The sequence below is a fragment of the Seriola aureovittata genome, chromosome 13 (assembly GCF_021018895.1).
Source record: "Seriola aureovittata isolate HTS-2021-v1 ecotype China chromosome 13, ASM2101889v1, whole genome shotgun sequence".
Taxonomy (NCBI): Eukaryota; Metazoa; Chordata; class Actinopteri; order Carangiformes; family Carangidae; genus Seriola; species Seriola aureovittata.
In genome coordinates, this window is record NC_079376.1 from 6,112,512 (window position 1) to 6,139,691 (window position 27,180).

The following is a 27,180-nucleotide window of genomic DNA, read 5'->3' on the forward strand; positions in this document are numbered from 1 at the left end:
TTGATGAACATGTCTGAATAATCCCATGAAGTCATATGAATCACCAGACACAAATATAAATAAATAAAACTGAGCTGAGCTGATATAAATATTAACTAGATAAATGTATAGTCTACACAATCATTGTATTAAATGGGAACCTCCTTTCCTTCCACTTCATTCATGGTAACCTAGTGAGATGACACAGCAAGAGGTCAGATGCTATTAAAACACACCAACAGCAGGATGACTGTCTACAGATAAACCTGGACAAGCTACATCTACCTGCTGGGAAGTGAGAGAGGTTTGTGTAGCATGAGGTGACAAATGTAAAACAGTCACCAGAACCACACCCAGATGATCACACCACTGACATGACTTCAGTCCCGAGATGGAAAATAGTGAGTTCAGGAACACAACGGAGACACACACAGGTACTGCAGACGAAATACCAAAACCCAAAAAGCAAACACTACACACACACACACGACTAGCAGATGAAGACAGAGAGGAGCGGAGGTGGATCTGTGACAATCACCAAAACAAACAGCACAGCAAAACCCAGCGAAATAAGAAATAAAAACAAATGAGGATCATCACAACTAAATGACACTCAGCTCAGGCGTTTGGAAAATTACACACTTTTAAAGTAATGCATTATTATGTTATCATTATGTTTTTTTTTGCATTTACAGCCACAAAGCAAATAAAAAAGATATAAAATATATTTATAATAATATATATAAATGATAATATATCATTTATATATATATATAATGATATATAAAATAAATTATTTCAGCACCTGAATTGATTGAGTGATTTATTTGTGTGGACACACTTTCTACACCAAAGTGAAAGAAATAATATGGATGTATTTATATTTTAATTCCCATTTTATCACCATATGTCCAACATGAGTTGTAGTTCATAGATTCCTTCTTATAGGCGTTAATGATGAATTTATGATTATCGTGATGATGATGTGACAAAATAATGACAGGGAGAGAAAAATGGCAGGAGATGAATATAATACCAAACCATGCAATGAAGCAATGGCACTAAATCTAGCTCTTAGCCATTTTGTCTGATATAGGTCAAATATACTCATGTATATTTGCCCAGGTCTGCTATCAGGGAAGGTTCAGGTTGTACTGTACCTGCATGTTGTCCGGATCTTCACCTCGATGCTGTCCTCTGGGCATCCGGTGAGGTGACGGAGGCAGAAGTCCAACCAACTGAGCCTGAAAGGACTGGATGAAGTAATAAACCGTGAGGAAAGAATTACAGCTAAGAGAGAAATATGTATATTATGAGGTAACTTTATTTACCAATAATCTAATCATGTATTCCCCTTGGGAGTCTAGGTCAGTTTCTCCAGAAGAAACGTGGCAAAAAAACTAAGGCTGCAGTCACATATAGTGAATATAAGCAGAGTGCTAGAGGGGAATATTCAATGTAAATAACACAAGATCAAGAAGAGAAGAGGAGAAATGTTGGTAACATGACGTACCTCTAGCAGTTGTGTAGACAGTCGAGCCATTTGGGCCTTGAGCGCCTCATTTTCTTGCTGAAGGCTCTCCAGCTGTGTGTGTCCTTGTCCTGCTTCACAATCCTGAAACATAAGAGGACACCACATAATCACCATGTTTAAAAAAAAAAAAAAAAAAAAAATCAGCAATACAACCAAGGGTAAGTGGTTAGATTCACAAAATGTTTTTACCTTGGTCAGTTCCTTTTGTGCCTCGAGCTCCTGCTTCAGAGAGGTGTTCTCCTGCTCCAAGGCCTTCACCAGGGACGACTGATCCTGTTGTTTGTGCTGCTTCAGGGACACGATGGTGGCATCGAGCTGACGGACCTGCAGCAGAAAATAGAGGGCTTACAGTTCAGTGCCAGGGAGAGAAGAGAGCCTGTAGGTTTTTTTTTAAGTTAATTTCAGTCTGCTGCAGGCCTCAGCTCACCTTCTCTCTGGACTGCACGAGATCTCCTTCAATGTTGTGCATTTCTGCCTGAAGCCTCTCGTTTTCCTGCCTCAGCAGCTGCTGCTCTTGTTCGATCAGCCGAGACATCTCATCTCTGTACAGCTTCTTACTCTGATTCTGCACACCGCTCGAGTGCAAGGCCATCTCTAAAACATGGTTCTGTGATGAACAAAGGCAGAGGTCAAGGCTACCGAAAATGTATGCACAGGTCTACTTCATTTTGCTGTACATCTTCGAACTTTACTCGCAGACAAAATGATAATAGTGTTGACTATATGACGATGATCAATATACATTAAATACAGTTTCTTTGTCAATGTCATTACAAGAATTCAGTGTTTCTGCTATTAATTGCAGATATATTCAGTTCCAATGAGTTCCATGCAGTGAGGTGAACAGATTTTAGATTTGAGGAAAATGGAGCTCTAGATATGGATTAGAAATCTGAAACGGTAAGGTAGGAGGTATCGGGATCTGTATTGGGAGAGAAAAAGTTGGATTCCTAATTTTATTAGTCTGTTAAGTGACAAAGATCAGAAACATCTTACTTTATCGTTGGCATTCTGCAGCTGTTTGTTCAGGACTGAAACTTCCTGTTTGAGGGAATCCCTCTCCTTCTGCAAAACACGAACGTCCGTCTTAAGACGAGCACTTTGATGGTTCACAGCCTGAAGAGTTTCATCCACTGTCTTGACCTACAGTGGAAAAAAAGAATACATTTTGTTCTGATAAACTCAGGAGCTCAGGTAATAAAAATTGTAAATGTGAACATTTGTAAAGTTGGATTTACTTTCAAACCAAAAACCACCACTAGTTTTCTCCAGCAGTGGCTGAACTGAAAAGATATAACTCTGTGGTTACGATGGGCTCTCACCTTCTCCTGAGCTTTGGTTAGCTGGTTGCGGAGGCCCTGAGACTCCACATCCACACTCCTCCTCTCCTCTACCAGATGGCTGAGCTGATTCTCCATCGAGTCCAACTTGAACGCCTTAAAACAAGAAGAAGAAAACGAGCTGAAGCTAGACCACACCAAAACGTCTCGGTGCTTCAAGGCTAGAAAACGCTTCTTTAGGATGATTTCTGTACCTTCGTCATTGCAGGTGAAATTGTTCTTAGTTTATTTTAGGAATCATGTGCTGTTAAAACTTTATTTGTGTCTATGCTGTGCTTTGATGGAGGTGATGTGAGATCCATTTATGTGTCCATGGCCTCATTCTCACCTTCTCTCTGAGGCCAGGCAGCTGCTGTGACAGCTGGATATTCCTCTCCTCCAGCTGTGCAGTGTCCTCCAGAGCTTTGGTCAGCTCTGCCTCCAGAGCAGACACACAGGCTGCCAGCTAACACAAAACAGCCACCGATTAACTACCCGCTACAACACCACACAACGCCATGACGAACATCAGTCTGTCATAAAACATTGTTTACCTTGTTTTTCTCTTCAGCGGGGAACGCCTCCCTCCTCTCGTTTTCCTTCATCAGCTCTACCAGCTGCTGGCGTAGATTCTCCATATCAGCAATATTTTGGGCATTTTTCTCTGACAGCATCCCATTCTCATCATCGAGCTGCTGACTCTGCTGACGCAGCTCTGAAATCTGCAGAGAAGGAAATAAACCAAAACTTCATGACATGCTTCTGAACAAAGAGCAAACTGTTCCAAAAACTTAATTCATCAAGTTACGTGTGAAATACCTGTTTCCGGAAATTTTCAGCTGCCTTCTGAGCCGTGCTCTTCTCTTTTTTTAAGTGCTCCAACGTTTGTCTAAAATTTAATTATGGAAAAAAAATATAATTTTACCCGACAAAAGAGAAATGCACTGACATGAGTAATTGAAAATAATATTAGTTTTTTCTTACATCAACTCATCCTGGGCCTCTTTCAAGTCTTCTTCCTTCAAAGCAGCAATCTTTTGCCTGAGGACGAGGTTTTCTTCAGCGAGACGACTGGCCTCAGACCTACACAGAAAAAACTCCGTCAGTCAAAGTCAGAAACAGATTCTTACAAGCTGCATTAAAACTGTAATCCACAGAACATGTTTAGAATACATCAAAAAAAGAAATGCTTTGCTACATACTGAGCAAAAGCAACTTATTCTACGAATTACACACATTAAACTTGCATTTTTTTTGCCGTTCTACTGGTGATCTACAGGGATCAAAGCAGCACAAGTCAAGATCTGTCACACAAAGGTTTAGGAGCATTAGGACGGTAATCACAGGTAGGACCAACAGCACTACATTGTGCCTGGGAACAAAAGGAGGAGTGCTCCTAAAAATCAAAGCACCAAAGGGCTGGGACAACGAGACGCCACAGGAGACATGGGAGGACGGGATCCTAGTTTTTCTCCACGTTACCTATGGGCCTGTGTTGTTTCATTTAATGTCTGCGACCTGTCCTGGAGCTCTGTGACGGCTCTGCGAAGGTGGGTGTTCTGCTTCTCAAACTCTTCACAGCAGTTCTCCAGATCACTCACCGCCTGAACTTTAAGCTGGAGCTGACTGGTTAGATCCAGATAGTCCTCCTCTGTGGTGCTCTCCGATTGTCCAGGGATCTCATCCTGCCTCTCCAGTTCACCGAACAAATCCGACAGCTTGGCGTTTTCTTCCCTCATCCGGCTGATCTCATCCACAAGTGAAATCTGGTGATCTTGGAAATCACTGAAAATATTCATCCTGCTTTCAAGGCTCCAAACCCTCTTTTCAAGTTGACTGTTCTGGTCCTTCAGTTTGGCATTTTCACACATGCAATCTTCATATCGAATCTGAAGATCTGTCATTTTTAAGGCCTTTATCTCTAGCTCTCTGACGTGCTCCATTAACAGTACCATTCTTACTTTGAGGCTGTAGTTCTCCTCTAACACCTGGTGGCCAGTTTTGATCTTTTCACTGTTATGAGTCAGAAGATTCTCAAGTATTTCAGTCTTCTGTTGGAGCAGAGAAATCTTCTCATGCAGGAGGATGTTCTCCTCTGTGGCGGTGTTATACAAAGCCTGTAGTTTAAGGAGAGAGCTACCCTGCTCCTCACAATCACCAGCTTTATCCAGATGTTCCAGACAACCATGTGTGCAGTCAGCACGCTCGTCCTTTATTTCACCGGTTAAAAGTTCACAGTTTGAAACGAGTTCAGCCTCCTGTTTATAGTGGTGACAGTTATTTGGGAAACAATTAACCTCAGCATCCTCCAGAGCCAGTTCACAAGGGTCCCCTGTCTCCTCCAGCGCTGACGGATCAACCACAGTCCCATGACATGGCTCATCTTCATGGGAAGGGCCTCCAGAGTCCACAGTGGGCATATTTTGAGGTTTGAACTCATCCTCACATGATTCGAGAGCTACTTCATTCTCACCATCTGTTGCATCCTCATCAGCATCCACACCTCCAAACACCTCCAGCGATGAGACCGCTTCACGCAGCATCTCTGGGGAAACAGATTTGTTTTTGTTTCCAACATCCTTCGAATTTGACTCTTCATCACAAAGCCCAGTTTCTGTGGAAAAACAGCTGAAATGATGGTCGTCTTCTTCGGCTTCTTCAGGGCTTGAATCTCCAGTTTGGAAATCAGAAATAGTACCAAACTGATTTTCACATCCCTCAGCAACACCACTGCCATCCTCAGGCCATGTGTTATTATTCTCAGTCTCAACAGTTTGATCGTCTTGTTCTTTGTTGTCATCTTCATCATCATCATCACTGGTACCAGGGCTTTCGTCCCCTGCATCAGGAGTATCCGTTGGAGTCTCTACATCAACATCTTGTTCAACCATCAATGGTGACAAACAAACCAGTTCCTGATAAGAGGAATTGGTAGGAACAACACAATCATCGATACGGATTTCAGGTACCAAACTTGTTTCCTGTTCTTCACCGGTCAAACAAATACAGTCTCTGGTGTTTTGCTTCTCCTCTGTTAATGTGTTTAAGTCATTTGATTCCTCAGTTTCTTCTTTCTCAACATTTTCTGTTGAGGCCAAAACCTGACTGAGTTCCCTCTCTAGCTCTTCGATTCTTCTTATGAGCACATCTCTCTCTGCTATAAGCTGTTCTCTGTCGTTCTCAAGATGATCTTTTAACTTCTCCTCGAGACTAGATATATGTTCCTGTAGCTCCCTCCTCTCAAGTTCAAAGTCCAATACTGCCTGTTTAAGCAGCATCTCCAGCTCCTCGATCTTCATCTTTAAATCGTCTCGCTCTGTTAACAGTTCAATCCTCTCCATTATCTGCCTCTCAGAAATTACCAGCATCTCGTTGTAGTTTGCCTCAAGTTCTGACTGGCTGTTCAGATGTTCTGCTCTTTCCTGTTTAAAATCCTCCACTGTTTGATTTAACAGCAGCTCAGCCTGAAGCGCTTTGTTCTCAGACAGAGCGAGAAGCTCGTCTTTGGTTTCCAGGCTTTCCTGAAGACGGTTATGGAGGTCATTCAGCTGCTTACTGAGCTCTATCTCTTTAGTCTGAGCTGCACTAATGAAATCATCAAGTTCCTTCTGCAGTTGCTTGTTCTTTATCCTCAGTTCGTATAGTTCTTCCTTGTGAATACTTTCAAGCTCTTGTCGTTCTTTTGTCCACTGTTGATTCAGGTTCTCCCTTTCCTGCTCCATGGCCTCCTCCATCATTCTTCTCTGCTCCTCAGCAGCATCAAGAGCCATCTGTATCTGCGCCTCCCAGTGGAGCTTCTGCTCGACATGGCTTACAGAAAGCGCCTTCAGCTCACTTTGGTAGTGCTGCTCGAGTTTCAAAACATCGGCCTGAAAACGCACTGCAACAGATTCTTGATCACCTGAGAAACGATCTTCCACTTCTTTGATTCTTTGGCTGAAGCTGAGCTCGATTTCCCTCCTGTACATGGTTATTCAATGATTGTTACAGCAACAGTTTTCAACTCTTATTAGTACAATGAATTTTAAATAATGCTGTACAAAAACAACATTTTCATTCTGATCCTATTTAAAAAAGGAATAGTTCAACATTTTAGAAAATCCGCTTCTTGCTGAGAGTTAGTCTGTACAGAAAATATGAAGCTACAGCCCGAGGCTCTTATTTTAGCTTAGCCTAAACACTGGAAACAGGAGGGAAACAGCTAGCCTGGTGCTATCCAAAGCCACCTTATGTCTTACTCATCTAGTCCTTAGAGCCCCCTGTACAACCACAACTTGTCATTTTTTTCATCAGTATGGATTTATAGATAAAACGTGTTAATTAGTGAACTTCAGGTGCAGGTCATGGGCTTGCATTTGGACATAGCCAGCCGCTTCTCCTGTTTCAAGTCTTTATGCTAAACTAAGCTAAGCTAAGATGAGTGGCTGCTGGTTGTAGCTTCATATTTCTCAAACAGCTGTGAGAAACGCATCAATCCTTTCATTTAACTCTCAAAAAGAAAATGAATAATGACATTTCCCAAAGTGTCTAAGTATTCCTGTAAATAATGCACTTTTAAAGAAGTTACTAAGACATTAATAAAATGGAGAAAAACCTCTGAAATGTCACGTGTCTCACCTCTCCTGAGCGATGTCATCTCTGAGTTTGTCCAACAAGCTGCTGAGTGCGTCCCTCTCCTCGGTGTGCTTTGCCGTCAGCTCCTTCACAGCCTCTCGGTGACTCTCCTCTAGACGAGCCCTCTCCTCTGCCATTAAATTTTCTAGTCTCTTCTCCACCTCCTCTTTCTCAGCCTCAAGCTTCTCCCTCTCTTCATTCAACCTATCCTGGAGCATCCCTTCATAATCCTCCTCCAGCTGCAGTCTCTCCCTCTCCCACTCCCCCTTTAGCTTTTTCTCCCTCTGCTCAAACTGCTCTTGTAACTGCGATCTTTCTTGAAGTATTCTTTCAAGTAGAGCGTCCTCGTGACACACCTGAAGCTCAGCTTGTTCACTCTCCCACTGCTCTCTGAGCTTGCTCTCCTTCTCTTCCTGTTCCTTGACAAGTTTCAACATCTCTTCCTCCAGCAACACCTGCAGAGACTCATTATTCTGCTCATCCAGCTGAGCCCTCTCTTTCTGCCACTGCTCTGTAAGTCCCTGCACGATCTCATCCCGCTCCTCCTCGAACCTCAGCTTTGCCTCCTCTAGTTGAGCCTTCAGTTCAGCCTCATGGCTTTGCTGCAACAGTTCCTTCTCCCTTTCACAATCCTCTAACAACCTCTTCTCCATCTCAGCCTTTTCTTCCTCCAGTTTAGTTCTCTCCTCTTCCAGTCTGGCTTCAGAAAGTCCTTCATGCTCCTCCTCTAGTTTGTTCATCTCAGCTGCATGTTGCTTTTTCAGTTCCTCCAGCTCAGTGTGAAGGGTTTCATCCATCTCAGCCTGTTGGCCTTCGAGGGTCTTCAGCTGCTCCTCCAGGTCTGCGTTGTAAGTGTGGGCCTCCAGCAGCTGTTGTCTGAGGTTTCCCACTTCCTCCTCTTGCAGGTTTTCGAGCTCTTCCCTCTCCTCGGCCTGCTTCTGCTCCAGGGAGGTCCGCTCCAGCTCCGCCTGCTCTAGCTGGCTCTGGAGCTCCTGTGCCTGGCTCTGAACCCTGACCATCTCCTCCCTCAAAGCCTGGACCTCCTGCTGATACTGGAGAGCTAAGGCAGCCTTCTGGCCATCATGGGTCGCCCTCTGCTTTTCTACCATCTTATCAAATTCATTGATCTGTAGCAATAGAAAAGTAAGTAAGTAAATAAATATGAAGCTCTTGGCAAGACAACTTTAACAATAGTTTGAGACACAGGAATTAATTGGTCATTTCATTCATCTCAAACAGGCAAATAAGTCAAGAATTGTGATTTATTTATATTGCGGTCTCTCCTCAGCTCATTATTAATAATGGAAATCACAGAGTTTTGTTAAATGTGAAATACATGGTATCAAATAAACTTACCTTGCTTTCCAGTTGGTTTCGCAGTTCTTCCATTTCCTGTAGATGTTGCTCCTTCAGCTGCTCCAGCATCATCTCCGCCTCCAGGCTCATGCTGAATGGCTGAACCTCCTCTGAACCGATGCCTGCAAAAAGTCAAATTACAACTTGTTTCGATGCGAAATGTCTGTGTGTCATGAAGAGATGTAGTTAGTGCTCTGCAATGAGTTCTCCAGTATAGGTGGTAGAAGTATTCGTGCAGCCTACCTGGATCAGACTCCATGCCGGGGCTTTTACTGTCCAGCTCTTCAGAGAGAGGTTTGTGGCAGGGCTGAAGAACTCGACCAAGACTGTGGAACTCCTGCAACTCTGACTGCAGCTCATCAATACGATCCTGCAGCTCCTAGAAATAACAACAAAAGAATATTGCGTTAAACATGTTTTATTCATTTAATGAATAGAAATAATGAATCCTATCACTACGTACAGTGCAGGGCTATCTTTGTTTCACCTATAGTTTGATTTTTCAGTGCATCTTCAACCCAGTTTGTAAACCTAATATGACTGTCACCACATCTAATGCGTCCCTGTCTGCACAGATAGGCAAACAAAAAGAAACCATTACCCTGCACTGAGCTTCATAGCCACTGCGCAGTTGTTTGATACGTTCCTCTTGGAGGAAGAAGTCTGCACTGCCGGGGTCCAAGTCTCCGAACTACAGGAAATGAGAACAAACATAGACAAAGATCAACAAAGATACAGAAAAAAGAAGCTGAGCAAGAGACAACAGAAACTTACATAGTCTTGTAACAGCTTTATGAAATATATAGCCACAGAATGTTTTGGTACCTTTTCTTTCATTATGCTGTCCATACTTGTTTGGAGTTTTGTAATTTGACTTTGTGCCTCCACTAGTTTTTCCGTGCTGTCCAGCAGCTCCACTTCAAGACGTCTGTTTTCCTGAAAGACAGATAACGACACAGGTTTTGTTTACACAAGTCAATCAGTATATCCGTTTGGATGAGCAGATGATAATGTCATGTATAGAGACAAAAGTGAAGCCATGTCAATGTTTTCAAATTAAACCATTTGGTCACTGAATACTTTGCTTAAATATATATTTATGAACACGCAAAGACATTACAATCATCACAAACTAAATGACAAAATCTTTCTGGTACCTTCACAGATATGGAGAGGTGGTCCCTGAGAAAAGATTCATCCTCTCTGATCTTCTCGATCTCTGCCTCCAGCTCCTCTCGCTGCAGGCCCGCCTGCTGCCGGATCTGGTCCATCTCCTTCATCAGCTCTGATCGGACCGCTGCTAGCTTCTCTTTGTGGTCCTGCTCAAGCTTCCTGTACACATTCATCCACAGAGAATACAGAATGACGATGTTTATATATTGAAAAGTACAACAGACAGAGAACACAGTTAAGACAACATAATTCTGATTCTACATTTACGAAATATTTTATCTTAGCCAGAATTTAGCAGGAAACTACATTTAGCTAACCCACAAACTGATAAATGATTTGCTTCTGAAGGGGAATAACATAATTCTAAATATAAAATGAACTCTAAATATTTTCAAATGAAATGTGAAAGTTAACAAAACTAATTCGGATCAACTACAGACTATATGAACGGACTAGATGAATAAAGTTGACAGTTATAATCCCTTAGCATTTTAATCCTTAAAATCCACCTCAGTAATGAGGCCCAGATAAACGAAGGGACAGACTGAAACAAAAACAGGCACAATTAAATATTAAAAAAACAGATTCAAACATTCTGCATATTCAGTGGCTTCTTGTTGAAATAACATGGTGCACGAACATTGGAATAACAGTTACCTGATCTTGAGGGTATTCATGTGCTCAATGGCAGAGTGATGCTCGTCCACCTCAGTGGCGAGCTGAGTTTTCAACTTCTCCGCTTTTTCCAGGTCAGATCGGATTTTCTCTTTCTCCCTGAGTTCCCTGTCAACACGCTCTCTGACAGGGGAAAACAACAGGCATAACAATAATAAATGTACAAAGAGTAACATGACATGACGACAAACAAACTAATAAATGATCCTAGAAGTTTAATTTATCTTGTTCTATTTCAGTCTAATCAGCAGATCTATAACGATTCCACGTATAACTAATCAAACATAAACACAACACAAACAAGAATTAAAATCTTACTGAGCTGCATTATAGCGGTGACTCATACTCACAGGAGATATCTGATCTCAGCTCTGAAGCTCGCCAGTGCTGCTTGGTGAATCCCATTCTTAGTAACGAGCAGCTCATTTTCAAGTGCCATGGTGAGATCACTAAGACTCAGTTTGCCATCTAGGTTGAAATTCAAAGCCTGCAAAAAAACAATTACACATTTGTCTTACTAGAAAATATTTCAGGAAATTCTTTACTTTTTGCATTGTGAATAGTAAAGAAAATGGAAAACTGCCTTTTGAAATTTTGTAAATAATTTCCTCTTTCATGTCATCAGCTGTCTGTTAAAGATGTACAAATGAGTTCAACTTACTAATTCAAAATGCTAATGATAGTTAAGAGTAATGGCCAGTTGTAATTAGAAGAATAAGTATATTGTTGTACCTGCAGGATCTCAGTGCTGTTTTCAATGCCTTCATCTATCCAGGCATCCAGGAGGTATTCAACCGGAGTGAAACCGGTCCCATCATCGAGGGTGGAGAAGAGACGCATGCCAATGCTGCTGGTCAGAGCACAGGGGGTGGCAATCCTACGGCCTCCCTCATCAAAGGGCTGCACAGGGAGAAAAAAAGGGAGTTAATCTCCAAAATTCTACTCAATGCAACCTGAGATCTTGATTTCAATTACTCCATTACAGAGGAATTAGAAAGGAAAAATGGTTTAAAATCAACATACGTTTAACTAAATTTTGCTTCCGTCTTCAAATCACGGAAGTTGCATAAAAATTTTTTTAATGAAGCAAAAACAAATAAGCAATAAACTTGATTAACAACAAGGGATTGACGCTCACATGTTGTTACCAGCTAGAGCTAAGCAAACAGCGTACCTGAGTGGAGTGATGTCGTTTCAGCTGTCTGTAGGGTGTGGAGGCGGACGGTGTGGGGGGTTTGTTGTGGTTTACAACCCTGGATACAAACTCCTGAACGTTCATCCCTTCATCACCGGTTAGACTCAGGAGCATGTCCCAGTTTATCTGAAAAATAACAGCATGTTTTTCTTCAAGTCACATTTTTTTACCAGAGACCTGGTATTTACTTTACGCTGTATATACAGTGTGTGTATGTTTTACACTTTTTTGGACTCAAATTGTCTAATGAGCTGTAAAATCAGAAGAAAAACAAGAAAAAAACGAGGCATAGTAATTTCAACATCAAATCATAATCACATTAATTTAGAGCCATAAACCTTTTGTTGCAAAGAAGTATTTGTGTGCCAGAGTGCATCGAAATGCAGCTCGATGTTGTAGAAACTCTGATAATGGGATTTTAAAAAGCTGCCCTGAAAGAAATAGTTTCTCCATTCAATCTTCAACTAACCTCCAGTCCCAGATGTTCACAGAGAGCGAGTAGTTCAGTGTGACTAGCACATCTGTCCCACGATATAGCCAGTTCCTCACAGGCTTCACGCAACCTCTCCTCTAAACGGGCCGATAGAGGAGCGATGGATCCTCGAGGTGTGCTCGGCTCATCGGGGTTCCAGAGATGCATCTGGCCTACGCGCAAGATAAGAGGCTGTGATCATTTTCTGACAGACATCTACAGTATGAAGGACATTTTCTAAAAGGAAGACGTACCTTCTGCCTCATACTCCTCTGTGCTTAACTCGAGAGCATTCCAGCGCTGTTAGAGACAAAAAGGAATGGAAATAAATATCACAAAGAGCCTATGAACAATCACTTCAGTTCAACAATCCAGCCCTTTCAGTTTTAAACAGTCAAAATATAGAAACTCATTTGTGACAAAAATTACCACATTAACATATATACTCGCAGAAGTAATTTTCTCCTGTGACAATCAGCTGTTTATGAGTTCAAACATGTTTTTAAATTAGGCAAGGCTGAGTCTGGGTGCGGGGGGGGTGGGGTGGGGGGGCTGGAGTGTCTCACAAAAAAACACAAGAGAGCTTTTGTGACGGCACGGGCCCTCAGGGAGGGTCAGTGGGAAATCAGGAATGGTGGTAATAATGGTGGGAACAATAGAAAATGTGCCACGGACAGACACACTTTTCTTTATTTTCCTCCTTTCAGACACACTTCATGCCAAAAATACTGAGCAATAAATAAAAATGATTAAAAAGAAGCAAACAATAATATATGATTATTATTATTATAAGCTTTTTTAACGGCCATACACCAACATGATTGTGATGAACATCTATAATTCCAGCTGAAAAACTGGTGCTGATGAAGATCATGCAATATGATCAAAAGGCCAGATATCAAATGGGCTTTAAAATAAGATTGTTTATTGCTATTAATTTTTTTTTAAGTATTTATAGAGGGCTGAACATAGAACAATATAAAAACTGAAGTTTTTGTGCTTTTCAGAAATAGGAAAGAAGGAGGGGTTTTGTTGGGTGTGACCCACTGTTCTCCAACTCAGTCCCAGCGTGGCCATCTATTGTTTGGGAAGCAAACAGTGAGGGAATGAAGAACAGATGGGATTCTGCAAGTGGCGTTTTGATACATGGTGTGTAGGCATCCAGGAGGGTGGGGGTAGCGGGGTTCATTGTTCCTCTGTCACAGCCAAACTCCCTCCTCCTCCCCAAGCACCAGGCCTGCAGTCTCTGTGGCAGAGCACCCCTGACCCAGCCCCATCTGCTGGTCCCAAGGCCGGACATTGTAGCATTGTTGCAACCTAGATTAGTCAATACCAAGACACGCTTCAGTTCAATGCCTCGAATAGTATTTGTCTTGGCGCCGGGAGGCATCTGGGGTGGAGCCACATACAACACGCAGAATATTAAAACATTCATCCACATTCAAGCCGAACTGGCCGTCATTATATCGCTTTGGTGACCAGTTGGAAACTTTTCTTTGTTGTCGTTTATTCTGCTGCAGCACATCCACACTTCCCAGTTCAACCTGGCATTAGTATGAAAAAGGATCCTGTTGTCCCAAGGCCACAGCAGTCAATAATTCTTATCCTGCATCTAACTATCTATCATTTATTAAACAACAATCCAAAACACAAACATATTCAATTTACATATAAAACTGACAAAATCAGCAAATCTCCTCATTTGAGAAGCTGCTGAATGTCTGCACTTATTCTTGATAAATTACACAGACTGCTGATCATCCTTACATATGTTGAATGTACTCTATTTCAGCAGTGAGAGCAGGATTATCCAAGAAAAGGATCTAGAAGATCAACCAGAGGAACCATGCAGAGCGTTCAGCTGCGCATGGCCACGGCTGAATTAACGCCAGATAAACTCTGTCACAGCAAAACTCGTTGGACTGAAGTCACAGCCATCCTGTGTAGACTTAAGGAGGCATCTAATGTCAATTTTAAATAAAGATGGAGGACACTTGAAAGCAGCCGCTGGAGGTACTGACAACCATGAACACTACAATGTGTGTCTGTCTCTCTCTTTATCTGCTGAAAACTCTGATATGTTTAGACATGATGTAAGCATCACAGTGTCCAACTTGTCCAGCACATCACAGCCAGCACATACACTCAGGGCAAAGTTCAACCTGACACCGACCACTTATCAACACACACAGAAACGCAACATGAAACCTTAAACTGACGACGCTGCACAAACATTGCGGTTACATCTTGATTACCCAAGGCTTATTAAACAGTAATTATGCTCACAATGTTATTTACAGACAGTGCTGCATTGTTATGCAATGAACAGAGCTTTGTGAATCCTGTGTTGGAGCGTCTATATTACTTTTCAGGATCTGCCTTGCATGCCGCTAAGCTGATTAGCTAAGAATAACGCCCCGCCGTCGGTCTGCGGCTGCAGAGAAACACAGCACATGCAAGGACAGGAGGCGATAAGAACGGCATGCCAGCGTCTGGAGGTTCAGAACAGAGCTAGAAAAACTCAGAGGACATCAGTCTTATGCTTTTACCTCACGCTTCCTGGGAACAGCCGAGTCATAGTTGTCTTCCAGATCCTCTCCCTCTGCTGGGTTTGCATCGGGAACTTCGGATAAGTCAGAAATAGGCTCTATTAACTCCGGCGTGGAGCGGCGGCCGTAACGTTTACTGCCCTTCACAAACTTTGGTTGGATCTCTGGACTCTCTGAGGGGATACAGTGATGAAGGAATAGGAAAATCATATGAATGTCACATCTACTTGCAAAGAAATTAAAAAGTATACATGTGGGCAACTGACAACATGGTTAAACAATGTTTCTGCAGTTAAATTTAAGACATTTACAACCTTATTAATCAGTCATACCAGCCAAAAAATGAAAGCAATGGGGAATATATGGCCTTATATACTTCTTTTAGGAGTTCTTCAACAGTTTTTACAACAATTATAATAATAATATAATGATTATATAATTAATTAAGTAGAGGAAGTAGCAGAAAATTGGCGACTGGATTAACCAATGAAAAATGATTAATTTAAGTTAATTTATGTTTTTGCTAAAATTGAAACTTGCCCATTATGATTTTTTTTTTAAATTATTATTATTATTGTTTTAAATACCTTCCAAGGCAAATGCGCCTTTCAAGACTTTCAAAACCTGCAGATACCGTGTTAGAAAGAGGAAAAAATGTACAATGACTCATGCTCGTTCAGCCTTCAGCAGCTACTTCTCCAAAAGCAGCTACTTCTCTAAAAGCGGTAACCAAAGAATCTTTTATACCCACGTTCCAATTTGTTTTAGAACAGATTTTTTTGTCTCTAGAACGGAAACTACAGGTCAACAGTGGTTTCAAGGGGAACTTGGGTTTAGTTCACTTTATGCTTGATTGACAGTAAGACACCGACAGTGAAGTATTAACTTTGATATGAAGTATCAGAGAATGATTAGTGTGTTAATGTATTATTTACCATAAACCCTCTCAGTCTGATCATTTCACACAAAATGATGGATCACGATATTCAACAATTTAAAGCACAAATATATCTTCTAAGAAATAGATTCGCATATAAGCCCTCACTGTGTTAGTTACACCAATTAAGTATCAAGCCAAGCCAGTGGTCTAACCGTAACTGACCGTGCACACAGTTCAACTGTTAGCTAATTGGCTTTGGGTCCTATGCTTTTGGCTCTGTGCCTCTATATGTAGATTTACAGCTGAATCAGCATGGGGGTTGTTCCACTTATTCAGCTTATAGAGTCACCTTCTCCGATTGCATGACTCGGTAAATGGATAAGGTTTCCTTGAAGTTCAATATTAAACTGATAATGACATAAAACACGGCTTATGTTAATGATGCAGCTTCATGCTCTGTTTCAGGCTGACACTGCAGGCATTTTAAAAACACTTTACCTGGTTTTTGCAAGGTGTCCTGTTCCGCTTGAGGCGTCTCGATGGTTGATGACAAAACCAGAATCAGTGCATTCTTGAATTGGTCAAAGTCAACCTGCAACAAGAATTACAACAGAGATTATGCACAGAAGTATTTTCTCAAATAAACATGAGACTTCTTTGTAGAAAAATGCAAGCAATGCTTAATATTTGAAGCAAAGTAAAAACAAAGCAAAAGTTCATGAAATTCCTAAGACTGGGTGTAATTCCCTGTGTGCTGGATGGAGGCTGGGTGTCCCTGGGTGTCTGGGTGGAGGAGGGTTTGTCAGAGCTGGAGCAGGGAGGTCACACTTCAAGAATCAACAGCTGCTAACCCTGAGTATTGTGCTTTGGAGGCTGGCTGGGGGTTTTTCCTTTTTGACTTTATTGTTGGATGCCATGGGTAGGCAATCAGTTCACTGGCCCCTCTGCTAACATTTACCCCGCCCACATACACCCGCACTTGCAAGACAATAGCCATCTGTCTGTGCACACGCTTATAGACAAACAAAACTTGATGCAAAAGTGCAGAGGTGAGCAGTTTATGTGATTTATCTCATCTTTCTACTTTAAGATAGAAAAAAAATGTACTGGAGATCTGCTAAATGTACACTGCATTTTATACGAACTCTATAGTTTGAAGTCCAATTATACACATCTGACCAGTGTCCTCCCCATTTCATACATTTCCACATGGAGCACCCTCAAACTGATGCATCTGTGAATGGTGATTAGCTTGCTTGGTTGTCCTGGCGACAGACACCTGGGATGAAGGCTGACAGGGGCACATTTTCTCCTCAACAAGACGGCTAACAAAGCGGCAAAAAGCCTCGAGACACAAAGACCTGAAAGCTGGAGTGGCTCACAGGCATCTGCCAAAATCAAAGGACACAGAGGACTCTATGCACAGGAAAACCAAAAGGCCACGGCTCACATGTACATCAGAAAAATAACAAGAATTCACTCGCAAATACATCTTTTCTGAGAGAATTGCTCCAAATGTTGCACACCACAGAAAAACAAAGACATGCAGTGACTGCTTCTTCCATCGTTTCAACTTCTTTCAGGGGCAGAGGAGTAAACTCACCCTGGCAGTGAGGCGGTCCTGGTTCTGCAGCAGGATACTGAGAAGAGCTGGAGTGGCATCATCCAGGTGCAGCGACTGGCAGAGGTCAGAGAGTTCCTCTGGGCACAGAGAGCCGCAGCCACTGGTGTCGAAACTGTTAAAAACTTCTTTTAGGCGCTCCTCGTAGTGGTCCTGCTCTTGGGCGTCATCCATCCCACAGGACAGCACCCTGCCCTGAAAAACAAGGTATGAAAATCCTTGTTTTGTCATGTTTTACATTACATTTTAGCTTGTGTCCAACCACAGTGATATAGCAGAGCGTTAGTAGCATTCAACTTCATTGTTACAATGCAAACCAAAACAGAGATAAGAAGTCAAAATCTCTTCATTCTACATTTACAGCATTGTTCATCAAATCACTATTAAAAAATACTCACAAACAGGGTGGAAACATCTATCTCAACAGGATGTGTTCCTAACAGCACCTTCATCTGAGAATGTCGCTGAGCGACTGAGCGACCAACACGCTGCTCCAGCGTCATTTGTGGGGGAGGTTTTGGCTAATCCAATTACAGTGATTAGACAATCAGGTAAATTGATAGGCATGGCCAAGTCTGACACTGACCATGACTCTCTCAACACTGAGCAACACTCCAGCAGGAATACATGACAGGAAGATATAACCTTTTAATACATTTCAGATTTTTTTTTATAAATACTATCAATGAACAATATGGTAAAATCTAAAAGACATTCGATTTTTTGAAGGCTGACAAAATACAAATCATTATTTTGTAAGTTGATAATGATAAACATTATATAAAAAGCAACACGTTTGAAGTTTTTAGACTTAATGGTATGCAAACTAGTTATAAAGACCGAGACAAAGACAACAAAGTGGCAGTGAACCAAGTGGAATAAGCAGCCTGGGACTAATTGAGATGGTTACACCAGAGCCTTGTGCCAACAATTATTGGCTGGTGGCATCAATTACAGACACATGGAGAAAGTTTTTGTTCTTTCTATTGTGATGCATCATTTCAGTAAGTGGAGAAAAAAAAGGGGAGCCCCAAAGAGAAGTCTGGAGCTGAGCACAACAATGAAATGCATAATAAACCAATAACAAAAACACAAACAATGAATTTTTGGTAGTTATCTTAGAGGTAAATCTGTTATTTTAAGAGAGTCGAACCCGAGAGGTCATCATGGGTCAAAAAAAGAAAACTCCCTTTAGCAATGACATAACTAATAGACGCAACAGCCCAGGTCAGCCACCTGAAGCTTAAGGAAGTCAGTTAACATGACTGGAAATAGCAGCAGAGAGCTGATCAGAGTACAGCATTCATCTACTTCTATTTTTACTCACAAATACTTTTAATAAGTTTATATCTGACCGTTGCACCACCTCATCTTACGAACACATTTCTGCACATTACCTAAGCGCTGGGTCTGTTGGCACCAGTCCCATGTTCATATAGTGTCAATATTTTACTTTCTTGATTTCAACTAATATTACTAAAAACTAATATTACTGTTTACTGCACTTTTAATTGCAGTTCTTGAATACTTTTGTGTTTTTGTATTTTAAACTATTTTCATGCTAACTCACTTGGTTCCAACATAAACATTACATTCATGCTGAATCTAAGACCTTGCAGAATTACGTTTCAAATTAAGAGCATACAACTATATTTAATGAGCTGAAATTCCCAGTATGAGCCTATATATCTATACAATGAGCACCCGCCTGACCCCCTGCTTTTCCAGCTGCTCTCAGGGACATCATGAAGCGCTCGGCCAGGTGTCCCCCACACCCCAGACTCGGGGTACCCATTCACCCCAGACAATAGGCTGTCCACAAAAACCAAATCAGTATTCTGCATCTGCACATTTGAGCGGCTTATGAAATGCAAGAAGAGCACGGCTCTGCAGTATGGCAGCTTCTCTAAAGCTATCATGTTTTGCAAGTATGCAAAGAAAATGTGCAACAATACCAAGAAATTATCAGAACAAATGCAGGAAAATTGCAATACAGAACAGATCCATCCTGACCACATTTCAGGTTTTCACTAAATCAGATTCTCTCCACACACTTTGCTCATGTTGTCACACTAAGTCAGTTTGCTTTCTGCAAGCAGCCTCTGAGCCAATTATCCTGGTAGTCCTCCTGCTCAGCCCAGTCACTGTGGCTCATGGTGGCCATGGGTTGACAGCTGCTGAGGCCAAAGAATCGGGTCCATCCCGGTCACAAGAAGGAGGTTAATCCTCACACCATCCCAGCATTCACTGGTACTGATGTGACTGGTAATTATCGCTAGCAGATGTCAATCAGAAGAGTAAAGATTTCAAAACTTTTCTTCTTAAACATCAGCCTGGTGAAACACTGATTCCTCCCAGATTGGAGAAGATTGTGGAACAAAGAGGCTTCCTCCATTTACAGGACTGTATAGGACTGGGAGTTACTTTTATATTGTTTGTCACATACTGTCTTTGAATAGAATCATATTTGGAAGAAGTAATGTCACTGAACTAAAGAAAACACTATTTCCTTTTGTGAGTGTTATATTTATTTTGTTTCAAATTCAAATTTTCCTTTGGTCCATTTTTGGTACAAACTGTTTTAGTTGGTTATCAGTATCAAGTAATCACAGGGGATTTTTTATCATATTGCATTTTCTATTATCTTTCACATTATTTGTCCAGGATGAACTACATTAAAACTACACAAAGTGACTGATGAGATCTGAAGTTATCTACAAGTAGATCCATCACTTATTTATAGCGCGCCATTATTTGACTGTACTGCTATCAAGTTTACTTGGCATCAACTAGAGCGGCAATGATTAGTTGATTTATGGATATGTTGATCGAGAGAAAATTAGTGGGCAAAAATTTTGATTATGTGTAATAGTTTTGGTAATAGTGTGAGCAGAAAATGTTAAATACTTACTGGTTCTAGCTTCTAAAAATGTGGTGGTTTACTGCGTTTCTGTCATACATGAAAGTAAACTGAAAACAGACATTTGAAGGTTTCATGAAGATGCCTGTGTGGCCATTTTCATGATTTACTGTAATTTTACAGACAAAACTATTCATAACAACAACAACAAAAAAGTTGGAAAAATTCATCAATAATGAAAATAATCCCAACAACAACCTGCATATGTCTGCTGCCACAGTCACATGGATATCAAAACTAATTTACATTTGAACAGTGTGAAAGCTGTGATTCCATTAGGTGAAGCTGAAAGAAAACACTGCATGATATTGGCTGAGGAGGGATTTTGATCAGAGATGGGCATCACAAGAGTCTAAATGACTCATTTTCAAATCAATAAATCCTGGTTAGATCATTTGCACACAACTGCACAGTCATGTTCACCACAGTGTTTTCTCCAGGATGTGAAAACTAATGTATCCGGTGCTACACAATGTTTTAGATTAAAATAGACCATTTTACAGCCACATTTCAGTTTCTAAGAAGTTCAACTGTTAACTCTGCTGTTAATCCTGTGTACAGGAAAAGCAACAGTCAAAACGGCAAAGAAAACGTGAAATTAACATCTCATTTCACTAGTTACTTAATGTTTACACTGTCAACGGTCGCCTTAGAAACACCGCTTGCTACACTAACTTATTGACTGCACCTGAGTAAAGCTCACGAAGTCAGTTATAAACATGATAATAGCCTTAACCAGCTGTGAAGTAGTTTATGTAGCTTAACGAGTCAAAGAGGATAATCATAGGAAAGTGATGGGCTATGCTAACCGGGCTAATTTATCAGCAGGCGTGTTGGGAGTGAACGGTTGGTCGGGATTTACCGTTGGCTGACTTCATCCTTAAAAATTTACGTTAAAAAAAACGGCTGAGAAAGACAGAGGAGGAGGCAACGGACAAAAGACACGTTTGGTTTAAAATTGTCAGTTAAAATCACTCACCAGAGTCTCCGAACTTGAGGCGACAGTTGGCTCCTTTTTCCAACCGAAATTTGGTGATTGACCGCGGGTGTAAAACTAACTTTTACAACATTTCTCCCCCCCGTTGTCGCGTCGTGGTTCCCCCCGCCGCAGGTAAATTACCCCTCTCCACAAATACAACGGGCAGTTACCGGTAGTTTGACTTATCGAGGCTCGCAAGAGACGTTTTATGTCCTCACAGCAGAGAGAGTGTGTGTGTGTTGTCTCTACAGGTTCTGGGAGCTGCTTTGTGTCCTCGGCTGGATCATCCTCCTCCTCTGGCTCGTAGCGGATTTTGAAAAGCGGCTGAGAGAGGAAGGGGCGGTGACCGAGAGCCTGCGACGGCCTGACTGGCCACAGCCTGGCCCCCTGTGGACCAAACCAACAGTGGAATTAATAAAATACTTCCCTGCTTTAAAAGATGGCGAAAGCTTCCTGTTATTATTGGTACGCTATTGTTTGGCTGTATTCATCTTAAGGCATAGATAGGGAAGTTTTTCTGGCACTGAACTTTTAGTCGTTGGTTGAACTAGAAGGATTCACCCATCCTCAGTTTTACCCTTGTGTTTCTCATCTTGCACAAGCAAAATATGTAGAGTAATGTGTCAGAGCACAGTGTGTACACTTAAAAATAATGGTAGGTAAATAGTGGTCCTGGAAAGTTTTCACTTTCATACTTTGCATCTAAATTTGCTCATGATCTTTTAACAAATTTAGAGTGGATAACAATAAATGCAAGACCCTGTAAATAATAATATATACTATATAGTTAAATGTAACTATCTAACCCTGCCCCACATGAAAAGACAAGCTTGTTCTGTGTTGAGCTGTTTTATACAGTCTAATAAACCTTCCAGATGATTAATGTACATAAATAATAGCACACTTTTCATTTAAATGGAACAAAATTCATATGTATATATATATATATATATATATAGCATATTTTACTGTATCTAACTAACTGCTGACCCCAGATCCACACAGTGCATTCTGCCAAAAACAAACTGTAGACTTTACTCAAAACATTATACACTGAGAAAGGGAGAAAGAAATATCTCTCATTCTTAGGTCCTTGTATCACTGATAATAAACTTTACTCTCACGAACTGATCCTGGACACAGAATATACTGGTTGGTCTGCAGGGGGCTCTGCAGAAACACCCTGAAGTGGTGAGTAACTAAGTACATCTACTCAACTACTAATACTTAGGTGCAGTTTTAAGGTAATTGAGTATTTAAAATTTCTGCTCCTTTACGCTTCTACTCCTGACCGGCCACAGTCTACTAACCAATACTATAAAATTAATAAAATACTTCAACATTTTAAACATAAGATAATCAGGTTAATATAATACTGTTATTGGGTCTATTGGGAACTTTTTCTGCTACTAAATGCAGCTCTTGGTCTAAATTCATACCCAACCTTGGACCTAGCTGCCCCTATGTTTGTCACTGTCTTGCACAAGGAAAATATGTGATCTCATATGTCAGGAGACAGTGTGTACACTTTACACACTGAATTCTTCCAAAGTCATTGCCACTCTGGTTTTTCTGGTTGATAATCCAGTCTCAGTCAATCAAACCACTTCAAATGTCACACTTGGGTAAGAAATATAATTTTAAACATATATGATGGTGTTAATATGTTGACATTAAAAGTATTTGAACATCTATTGTGCAAAATGTCAAAGAACTTCAATACCCACAATGCCCTGCAGTGCACTGTGGTGATCTGTCAGCTGAGTGTGTTCTGTTTTGTTGCTTGAGTGGCATTACAGGGGTGGTAAGGGTATTTTTATGAGCAAATGTTTGTTCCTGTGTATGATTTTACTACATTTAATGCTTCTTAATAGACTGGTGGGTTGGCTAAACATCACAGGCCTGGATTCTTTCTACAAACTTGTGTCCTATGTTGTCATTGTTCTTGTGACACACTTTATACTTTTATCAGTAGCCTAAAAAGCTGACACAATTTCCCTTTTACGACATGTTTGAATCACTCTATCAAATGTGAACCAATAGCAGAAGAGGACACAATTCGTCTCAGTTGAACGTTGACCTCTTTTCTCTGCCTTTCACAATACTGGTGCTGTTAGGAGGAGAGCGCTGCTGGATTCTCTCTCAGTTCGAGACTGAAACAAGCAGAAGGGAATACACTGAACTGGACAGCGGGGCAGATTTTGTAGCTGCAGACGGGCTGACTGATTTCACGTGTGGCCGAAATGAAGAGAGCTGTGTCATTTCTGATCACTGTCTATGCTTCAGTGCCGGTTGTTCTCTACCTGTTCCCCTGGATACTGGGCCACGCCATATTTGCTCACTTGTGTAAGTACTGTGTGCTTCCCGTCCAGAGTGTTTATTCAATCTTACATCTCCAAAAATCAATATTTGTATGTATTTAAATCCAGAAATGCACAGTTTATTCAACTAAAGCAGCATGTTGTTTGTTGCAGTTGCAGTGAGAAGACATTTTGTCTTTTCACAAAGTAAAAGCACAAGTGCAAATAATAAAATTAGCAATGGCTGAATTCCATTTAGCTGGCTCAGTTTCAGGGACCTGGTGATGTGCATGCTGTGACACTGTCACCCTGTCATGTTTTACTGAGCCACTTAAATAGAATGGAGCCATCATCAGTGTTAATAATGACACCTCTGCTTTTCCTACTTGTGACAAGCCAAAATGTCTGTTATGAAAAGGCCCGTTGTGTGTCATCAAACTTTCTTTCAAAGACCCATGAGCCTGCCAACATTCACAGTCTGATGTAATAGCCTACTGTATATTACACTGATGCCACAGTGTCGTGTTTTCAATACAGCCACAATAATTAGGAGTAATGTGCACTGGATTTCCAAAATAATCAATAAGTAAAATAATACATTTTCAAAAATAGAAGAGCTGTGACTGCAGCAGGTTTTCATCAGGTTTTGAACCAAACCAACTCATAACTCATAACCTTGAACAATACCATACCATACCATACCATACCATACCATAAGATACCATACCATACCATACCATACCATAAGATACCATACCATACCATACCATAAGATACCATACCATACCATACCATACCATACCATACCATAAGATACCATACCATACCATACCATACCATACCATGGCGATGTAGTTGAACTCATTATTGTTATTACAGTAATATGAACATTTTTGCATATACACATACACACGTGCCTCATTGTGATGTGGTAACATTTTTACCATGTCGCAAACCTTTTTTTAAATCAATCAAATGTTTGTTCAGTGCACTGTTGTAATGCGTTACTTTAGACAAGACTCTCCACCCATATTAAACTAAGCTAGTGCCTACACAACATGCTGTCACTCATTAATTAGGGCAGATACATTTTAGTGAAATAGTAACACAAAATTATTATTATTATTTCAGTATAACTGCACTGAGAGTAATAAATGATAATACTGAAGTATAGCACATGCAACTGTTTACAATTTGAGACAATGCGATACAACGCGATACATTATGATATGATAAGATAGACAATAAAGAGAAATCGTACTGACCTTGTGTGCTCTTGTGTACCACAGTGAGGTTTCCATTCTTTGTGGATCTTGGCCGACCTGAGGATGTTGTGAATCACACATGCAACTTCTACCTCGGCACGGAGGAAGGTATCTCAGTGGGAGTATGGTAGGTCATTTTCGGATTCCTTTTGTGTCCATTTTGAGTGCATCAGCACTTGAAAATACTGCAAGTTGCGCACATTTGGTACAGGTGGCTCCTGGCTGAATACGACAGCACTCTACTCATTCAGCGGCACGGGATCCACTCAAAAACCTACTGTATGTCTCAAAACACAAGCGTATTTGTTTGGGATGCTCAGTCCCCCCCCCTATCTTTGTGTCTCATAGGCATACACTCCCTGCCAGCCAATGGGAGAAGGCCGCAGGGAAAAGCCCCGAGTGGTATCGGGAGACTCTGGGAGACGGCCATCCTGTTATTATCTATCTCCATGGAAACGTGGGAACCAGGTGGGATGAGAGTGGCACGATAGAAACCCTTGAGTTGCTCCTAATGGAGTCTAGTGGGTATTACATGACTGCTCAGGCACACAACGATTTGTGGATCAGAGGAAATGAGTCTGAAAAAGCCAAGTGTTTGTTTGTATTCATTGCTTTCATGATTTTTGTGCAGGGCGATCAAACACAGAGTAGAACTGGTGAAGGTGAGGTTTATGTTGTAAAACTGATTTTCAGTTTTTGGCAAATGGTTTTGGCTTCAAGCTTCAAGATACAACTCTGATTTGTGTTGCAGGTCTTAAGTACCGCAGGGTATCATGTCTTATCTTTAGACTACAGAGGTAAGACGCTTATTGTTGCTCTTCAACTGATCTTTTTTTTTTATGAGATGCAACTGAAATTTCAGAATAAAATCCATTTGCTAATGTTGTTTTTGGATCCTGGACATCTTTGGCAATGTTTAACAAAATACAGTCTTAACATTGGTTTAAACTTGATACTTCAGGATGAGGATTTCTTTTCATTTTGATGATTTTAAACTTATGTTTCAGAAGGCTGCTACAGAAAATGATGCATCATATCAGGTTGCAGCATATTCATAGCGTGTCGTGTGTTGTTAAATGTTTATATGCTGCTTATAAATGCTAAATAAGGGCGCTTAATGTAAACCCAGTGTCAATAAAACATAGATAGTGGATAGTTTAATCATGTTGCTGATGTATTGTTATTGTATTGTCAGGTAATGTACAGTATTAATCATAATTCTGAGGTTGTAATGTGTCTTTTCATGAGGTTTTGGAGACTCCAGTGGCGAGCCCAGTGAAGCTGGGTTGACCAGTGACGCCCTCTACCTGTACCAGTGGGTAAAGCAACACAGCAGAGGGAGTCTTGTCTGTCTGTGGGGACACTCACTTGGCTCTGGGTCAGTTTCGCTCCAGAAACTCTGTCCTTGACACGAATAGACAAAACTGAAAAGATGTAGAGTTTAGGAAATTGATTACGAACGTGTAAAAACCTACTCTCTTTTTTTTTTGTAGGGTGGCAACTAATGCTGCTGCGAAACTACAAGAGAAAGGTGTGTTAAAATCTTTAAAGGTCCTGCACTGTCATAACAAACCCACACAGATGATTTTAAATATTTTTTCAGTCCTAACACCATTAGACCTCTTCTTTGCTGCAACTGTCAGTGTGGCACAGATTACAGTGACCTCATGTAACATGTTTTCTGACATGGCGAAGCAGGAAAAGCAAGGGGTGTCAATAATAAAAGTAATCATGGCTGAATTCCATTTAGCCGCTTCATTTAAAGGTCCTGGTCTTTTGCTTGTTTTCTCACTGTGCCCTTAATCCACACCACATGATACCATTCTGAAATTCAGCATATTGTGGCATGTGGTCATTTAAAGCTGTAAATCTGAAGTTAATACAACATCCTTTACTATCGTTTTCTTTTTTTTTTGTTACTGTCTTTAATATCAGGCTCTGCTCTTGATGCTTTAATCCTTGAAGCTCCGTACACAAGAATCGGAGAGGTCGTAGCCACTCACCCGCTCGCTAAGGTGAGGCCAGCCGTTACATTTTTGTGTGTCTGCAGCCCCTCAGGGTGTTTACCAGTCCACAGCTGTCTATGTTTTCGAAAAGAACAGCAAGTGGAAATACTAAGACAAAAACAGCTTTAATACTACCATAGCAAATGTCTCCGGGACATTTATATGAAAAAAATACTGAATTTTTTTTTTATTTCAGTCAAGACTAAATAAGGATAGACGGGGGAAAGAGAGGCGGATGATGTGCAATAAAAGCCACAAAACGGTGCTTATATATTGATCCAAGGCCACTGATGCACAGCAGCTCATATTTTACTTCACAGCCCATATTTAAATTCAACTGCTG

The 27,180-nt window shown here is 41.0% G+C and overlaps 1 protein-coding gene across 4 annotated transcripts in view; it reads right to left on the minus strand.

Annotated features, from left to right (window-relative positions):
- The window catches only part of nin (ninein (GSK3B interacting protein)), a 29,413-nt gene extending 4,474 nt beyond the window's left edge, over positions 1-24,939 (minus strand). For 2 of the 4 annotated variants that reach the window (XM_056394006.1, XM_056394009.1), the window contains exons 1-26: positions 24,832-24,939; positions 17,350-17,562; positions 16,245-16,338; positions 14,867-15,039; positions 12,572-12,617; positions 12,315-12,490; positions 11,825-11,971; positions 11,383-11,550; positions 11,001-11,137; positions 10,633-10,773; positions 9,960-10,134; positions 9,628-9,738; positions 9,404-9,493; positions 9,046-9,181; positions 8,803-8,924; positions 7,450-8,573; positions 3,817-3,915; positions 3,652-3,721; positions 3,387-3,554; positions 3,182-3,298; positions 2,836-2,949; positions 2,510-2,656; positions 1,941-2,120; positions 1,703-1,837; positions 1,493-1,594; positions 1,140-1,232 (exon numbers count right to left, since the gene is read on the minus strand). In XM_056394006.1, coding sequence (XP_056249981.1) covers positions 1,140-1,232; positions 1,493-1,594; positions 1,703-1,837; positions 1,941-2,120; positions 2,510-2,656; positions 2,836-2,949; positions 3,182-3,298; positions 3,387-3,554; positions 3,652-3,721; positions 3,817-3,915; positions 7,450-8,573; positions 8,803-8,924; positions 9,046-9,181; positions 9,404-9,493; positions 9,628-9,738; positions 9,960-10,134; positions 10,633-10,773; positions 11,001-11,137; positions 11,383-11,550; positions 11,825-11,971; positions 12,315-12,490; positions 12,572-12,617; positions 14,867-15,039; positions 16,245-16,338; positions 17,350-17,562; positions 24,832-24,912 — 4,359 coding nt within the window. In that variant the 5' untranslated portion in view covers positions 24,913-24,939. Of the gene's footprint in view, positions 1-1,139; positions 1,233-1,492; positions 1,595-1,702; positions 1,838-1,940; positions 2,121-2,509; positions 2,657-2,835; positions 2,950-3,181; positions 3,299-3,386; positions 3,555-3,651; positions 3,722-3,816; positions 3,916-7,449; positions 8,574-8,802; positions 8,925-9,045; positions 9,182-9,403; positions 9,494-9,627; positions 9,739-9,959; positions 10,135-10,632; positions 10,774-11,000; positions 11,138-11,382; positions 11,551-11,824; positions 11,972-12,314; positions 12,491-12,571; positions 12,618-14,866; positions 15,040-16,244; positions 16,339-17,349; positions 17,563-21,266; positions 21,529-24,831 lie in introns of those variants that run through there. The other 2 variants (XM_056394007.1, XM_056394008.1) reach the window with 2 other exon arrangements.
- Positions 24,940-27,180: the final 2,241 nt, after the last annotated feature.